General features: G+C 45.5%; 1 protein-coding gene across 1 annotated transcript in view; it reads right to left on the bottom strand.

Moving 5' to 3' along the window:
• Positions 1-2,534: 2,534 nt before the first annotated feature.
• The window catches only part of Egflam (EGF-like, fibronectin type III and laminin G domains), a 174,003-nt gene continuing 170,537 nt past the window's right edge, over positions 2,535-6,000 (bottom strand). The window contains exons 22-23 of the mRNA XM_005386224.2: positions 4,447-4,550; positions 2,535-3,680 (exon numbers count right to left, since the gene is read on the bottom strand). Of these exons, the coding sequence (XP_005386281.1) occupies positions 3,526-3,680; positions 4,447-4,550 (259 nt within the window). The 3' untranslated portion in view covers positions 2,535-3,525. The remainder of the gene's footprint in view (positions 3,681-4,446; positions 4,551-6,000) is intronic.

Genomic DNA, 6,000 nt, shown 5'->3' with positions numbered 1-6,000 from the left:
CCATTTTAATAGGAAAAGCAAGAATGACTACCTTTCCTCATTCCACCCCTGTTGCCCTTCCTCAGATGCTGTGGGAAGTTCTGGGGATTTCCTCAGATCCTAACTGTGGGACAGATGCTTTTTAGGAACTTATGCCTCATGATATCCTTTTTTCTGGGACGGCCGGGAACTGTGTTACCCTGGGAGCTCCCTGGCCACTTCCCATCAAGAGCCCAGTCCACCCTCTACAATCTGCCAATCACCTCGTAGCTACCTAAAAGCCAGGGCAGAGATCCCATCTTCCTGCTGGTCTGTCCTTATGAGAGGAAAAACAGGAGAAATGCAGATGGACAAATGGACATAGGACAGCAGACAAGGCCAGGGAGAGGGGAAGTGCTGCTTCTGTTGGACCCCACTGGGCCACTCACTCAGAACTTTGCGAGCCTCAACTCCCAGTCCCAAGGGCTCCTGGGAAGAGTGAGGGCTTCACTTCTTTCAACAGTATTACGTGCCATGTGGACCAGATGCGTTAATGGCCCCAGTTTGCCATCCTCTCTAAATTCATGCTCCTTGTCAGGTAGCTATCTTTTCACTGTGCTGAGGAGCCTGTCATGTCATGATGGAGGTGACGTCTATTTCTTCCTCTTAAATCTATAGAGCCCAGTCTATAGATTTGTTATAGTTAGTCTTGACTAACAGGATGTGGCTGAAGTGGCACGTGGCATTTCCAAACCGAGGCTGACAGGACTTAGACCTTTACTCTGGAACCCTTTGTCCTCCCTCACTGGTGTGAAAAAGGCATGCTCAGGCCAGCGCCCACCAGTCCCAGGAGGAGCACGAGAGGCATGGAGGCATGCTCTACAAAATCAGGAGCAACTCCGAATAAATGAGTTCTAGCCTTCTCCATCCACTTTGCTGAAGATATTCCCTTTCTCTTAAAATAAAATGACAGTGACCCAACCTCAGTAGCACATATTCCTTTTAATCTGCTTCTTTTGGGATGCTTCATATGCAACCCCCTGAGCCATCAACATGTACTGACCACGTCACCTTACCCTCCCCGCTGAGACCATCCTAAATTCACAACCCCTTACACATGTGAGCAAGTCCAGCTGAGACCAGATGAGCCACCTGCTCAAGCCCAGCCTAGTCAGCAAGGCTGTCAAGCTCACCACTCAGGACACATAAGCAGCAGACACTCACTGCTGTGCACCTCTGAGGTCTGTAGTCAGTTGTTAGGCAGCATTATGGTGGCAAAAGGTAACAGAAACACTTATAGAGAAAACGAGGACATCCACAAGCTCGGGCTGAACTCTTCCCAGCTCTCTTTTCCATTGGAACCATGGTCTAATCCCTTAGCTTCACGTTACTCTTCATCCTTACAACCACCCTGCTATAAATTCCTCCCCGCCCCCATCTCCTGGATTTTGTCCCCAGAAAGGGTGGAAGAGCTTTGGTCCCAGCTTGAGATACACTGTCTCTAACCCTGAACTCCTATGCTGAGCCTCCCCATCCTCTTGAGTCTTTTTGCTCCGCTGCCCTCTCACTTATAGAATCCTTCCTGCCCTGAATCCATATCACTCCCTGCCTTCAGCCCCATCTGCTTACCACCCACAGAGGAGGTGGTTCCCAATTCTCCTCAGTTTCAACACACACCCCATTGCATTTTTCTCTGGATAACACTTGCATGGAATAAGACAATTCCCTGGCTTCAATTCAGCTGGATACTTTGCTAAAATCACATTTTTTTTTTTTTCTGGCTGGAGGCTAATCCATTCAAAATGTGCTGTGAAAGCAACTCCATTGTATCTGGGGAAACACTGGCCCTATTAATCTCAAGGAAAAGTCATTGAAGTGATGGCAGTGGGAAAGTGGCAGGACCTCCTTTCTACCATGTACCTTCTCTCTAGATGGCACTCAGCAGGGGGCACGTGCAGGAGAGGAGGATTACTATCACTGTTGTTATTACCATTCCCCCTCTAGTAGGAAGGACCCTGGTTACCAAAGACTCTCAAAGACAGGAGACAGAAGGTTAGGATACAAGGCAAACCTCTCTAGATTATTTATTCATTTTTAGAATTCTTAATTTGTCTACAATCTCTTTGCACAAGCTCAAAGGTTTCTGTTGAATGCTGCACAAACAAGTGTCAAGTCAACCCTGGCACTAATTATAGGTTCTCGCGTGAGTTAGATCATATTTCCCCCCTCTTCACAGGCAGCATTCATTCCACCTTTCCCTTAGCAAGGCCTGTCATGGGATCTGCCCTGAGCCAGCTGTCCCCAGAGTCACATGCACGCATAGCAGAGGGACACAGTGGACGTACAGAAGGAAGGAGTCTGTTTCTCTGATTCTTCAGACCCTTGGGCCATGCAGACAGAACAACCCCCACCCCACACAGTCTGGGAAGCACCAAATACCTTAGCATCCACGTGTGGACATGGTCTCTACAAAATCAGGAGCAACTCCATGAGTGAATAAATGGGTTCTAGCCTTCTTCATCCACTTTACTGCAGATATTTCCTCTCTCTTAAAATAAAATGACACTGACCCAACCTCAGTAGCACATGTTCCTTTTTAATCTGCTTCTTTTGGAAAGCTTCATATGCATCTCCTTGAGCCATCAATGCATAGTGAAGAGAACAGGCAGCTCCCCAGGATACCACACAGATCATCTCTTCTGCTCCACTCACACCGCAAAGGGCCCAAACAAGTTTTCTCTGGGAGACAACTTTTAGGAAAGTGTGCAAGAATTAGGATTTTCCACCCTAACTTTCAAAAGTATACTGTGTGGACAGTTTGCAGCTATAAAAATATACACATACAAAAGTACAGCTACAAAATCATGGAGCCCATTTCCTTAGATTTGCATTATAAAAAGTAGGGATTTCACATTCAAGGTAAACTCTGTGAAGGGGGCCACATTATGATTATGATTCTATGTTTAATCTCCCCCAACCTTTATTTTCCTGGAACTTTAAGATCACACTAAGTCAGCCAGTGAGGAGTGGAAGGGATTAATCTGATCAGTTCATGGGCCAAGGTGAGAAACTGGAAGATCAAGGTCACCCAGTCATTGTTCTGCTGTCAGTAAGAATGTCATGAGTCAGGGAAGGAGAGAAGTATTTTAATACTGTCCTGGGTCTCTCTCTCTCTCTCTCTCTCTCTCTCTCTCTCTCTCTCTCTCTCTCTCTTTCTCTCTCTCTGTCTCAGTATGAATCACAACACAGTCAATGGGTTATAGCAGACAGGCTCTGGAATTTGCACTGATGTTGGATCTCTAACAGACTCTACACATCCAATGAGCAAAGTCCAAAAGTCCAGTGCTTCCTACGCAGAGTATCCCATTGCATTTGGCCCACAGCGTCGGCAGGAAAGGCCACCCAGGGACTCTGTCTTGGTGCTCAGTTTCCATCAGGGTACACTTTCTCTTGATGAGAGGAAACACACCTGGTCCCCAGGCCTCTGTGTGTGGCATCAGGCAGGGTCTTGAGGCCCCTGGGATGCTCAGTATAGAGGCTATGTCCCTTGGGCAAGGCCAGCTGGTGTTACTTGGCTCCACAAGTGTTGATGTTTTTCCCATCCACAGCATCTTCCACGAGGGAAATGTGGTAATCGGTGGACAGGGTGAAGTGGGAGATGCAGCCCACAAGGCCTCCTATGTACTGCCTGTTGGTGTGCAGAGCGATTTCCTTCATCCCACCTGCCAGAAAGCAAACACAGGGAGCCTAAGAGGAGTTGCCGGGGGCGGGGGTACTTCTCCACAGTGGCCTTGAGTGTCCCCTGGTCAAGGTGTCCCCTGGCTGACAGTACAAACTGCTCAGTGCATCACATCTGTTTTACAATCATCCTTGAAAGAACAAGACAACTTAAATCAACTCGACACAGAGCAAAAGGCTACAAATACCCACCTCATGTGTGACTTATGGCCCAAAGGATCACCTTGAAACCAAATAGTATCTAAGTTTTCAAATATTGTGTAACAACAAAATATAGTATGTCATTAGAAGGGATGTCATAAACCAAAAGAAATATACTGAGGTTGACTGCTTTCAATTTGGTTCTTTTTTTAGAAAACATGTAAGGATATCTTTTTATTTTTATGTGTCTATGTTAGTGGATTATAAGCCATTTTTAGACATATTCATTCTATTCTGAGAGAAGCCAGAGAGACACATCCACCTTCCTCAGAGAGAATTGGTGGAGCTATATTAAGCAAGTTCCTGTTCTATAAACAAGAAAAGCATGGTTTTCCCGGTGCATAGGTTCAAAGCACAAAAGCATGTGAATAAGTCCCTTCCTGTCCCCTCAGGCATGAGTCAGAAGTTCAAAAAATGGAAGAGTGGACTATCTGGATAGCTTCCTGATTTCCAGGTATTTGACCCAGTGAAGTGCACAGCCCCGCAGCAAACAGAAAACTAACAAGAAAAATCCCTGGCCAAATTTAGAGCTGGCCAAAGATCACTTACCCACATACAGAGCCCCATTGATGTTGAGCTGCCTCATCATGCCAGGTGATTTTCCAGTTCTGGCTCCGTAGTCATCCACAGTAATCTTTCCCGATTGGCCATCCCTTTAAAGTAAAGCGAAACAAAGCAACCCCCCCAAAACCTACCATTTCTGGAGCTGATCTAATCATTTAAATTAAGAAGCCGTGAACCTACTGTGTGCCAGGTTCTGTGCTAAATGATGGGGCACCCAGAACCCAAACCAGGGCTTCTGTATCTCAGAGGGGAACCAACCCACGTCTCCCTCTTGACAGCAACTCTTGCCGCACTGAGCTTTGGGGAACTTTCTGGAGCTCTGTCCTCACCCTAGAAACTATGCGCAGCCTCCCCATTTTGGAAATTAGTTTTTAGAACCTCACACCTAGATGATCTGACGGGCAATGCCCCGATGGGCAATGCCCCCAGTAGCTTGCCTTGCTGCTCTGTCTGCTTCTTTTATTTTTTTTTTTTTTTTTGGTTTTTCTCCGGTACCGGGAACCTGTCTGCTTCTTTTAAATACTGCATTTTCCCCTCTTAGTCTTTTCTATCAATTATAAGAGTTTTAAATTTTGTTCATATTTCTGAAACGAAGATATATCCTCCAATCTATGACAAATTTGATAAGGATGTGATATCACCTTCAGCATCATTCATAATGTATTGTTCATCATGTTTATTACTTATTTTCTGTTGCTTCCCAGTAGGATGCAAGACCATCAGGGAAAGGTTTGGTTTTATTCTACGCATTTCATATATCGTGAACAGTATGTGTCTTGTAACAGGAGATGGATGTGCAAGTGAATTTGTGGAGCTTCAGCATCCTCAATTAAAATGGGAATAATTATGCCCATCTTCCAAAGCTACTGCGGAGGTCAGAGGTCACCCATACAAAGCACAGAGCATGGAATCCGGTACATATCTTCCTCTAAAAGCACCATTAAATTGGTGTGTTGCTATTCTTATCAACATTACCCATAATGACTTTCTTACCCATAAAATAAAGATCATACAACTTATTTATTATGACTGTTCACTTAGAAAAAGTGAAGTGTGTAAATTATCTGGGACCTGGAGATGTTTAATAAATGAGAACTTTTCTCTATCCTGCTAGGAATGATGCTTGCAAGACCAGGATTATCCAGAGCATCACACTATGCAGGGAAGCCCTCCTTTGGGATCTCCTCTTCATCAGTTTTCTTATCTCTGACCCTGGAGCCTGCTACAAAGGATTAAGGTATCCACCCAATCCCTCTTGGCCTAGTTATAACTGTAGCCTTGACCCAGTTCCCACTTAGAGCTATTGTACCATCCCTGGTAGGCCTGTCTGCTTGCAGTGTGTCATATCTGTATGAGTCCTCCCACCCTTCCAGTTCCTTGGCTAAGCTCCTGCTGTTCAGCCCCTACTGTAATGCTGGACCCACTGGTGGGATCAGTGATGTCAGTAGGAAGAATATGTCCATTGAACTGTCTGTGCAGTACCAAGCTGAGTGCTCTAACATCTGAAGTTCATCTAGGGGAACATCCCACTGCTTTATT

This window comes from Chinchilla lanigera, unplaced genomic scaffold (assembly GCF_000276665.1).
Source record: "Chinchilla lanigera isolate Chin_1 unplaced genomic scaffold, ChiLan1.0 scaffold00025, whole genome shotgun sequence".
NCBI lineage: Eukaryota > Metazoa > Chordata > Mammalia > Rodentia > Chinchillidae > Chinchilla > Chinchilla lanigera.
The sequence above is the reverse complement of the archived record's forward strand: the minus strand, read 5'-3'. Positions and strand labels throughout refer to the sequence as shown.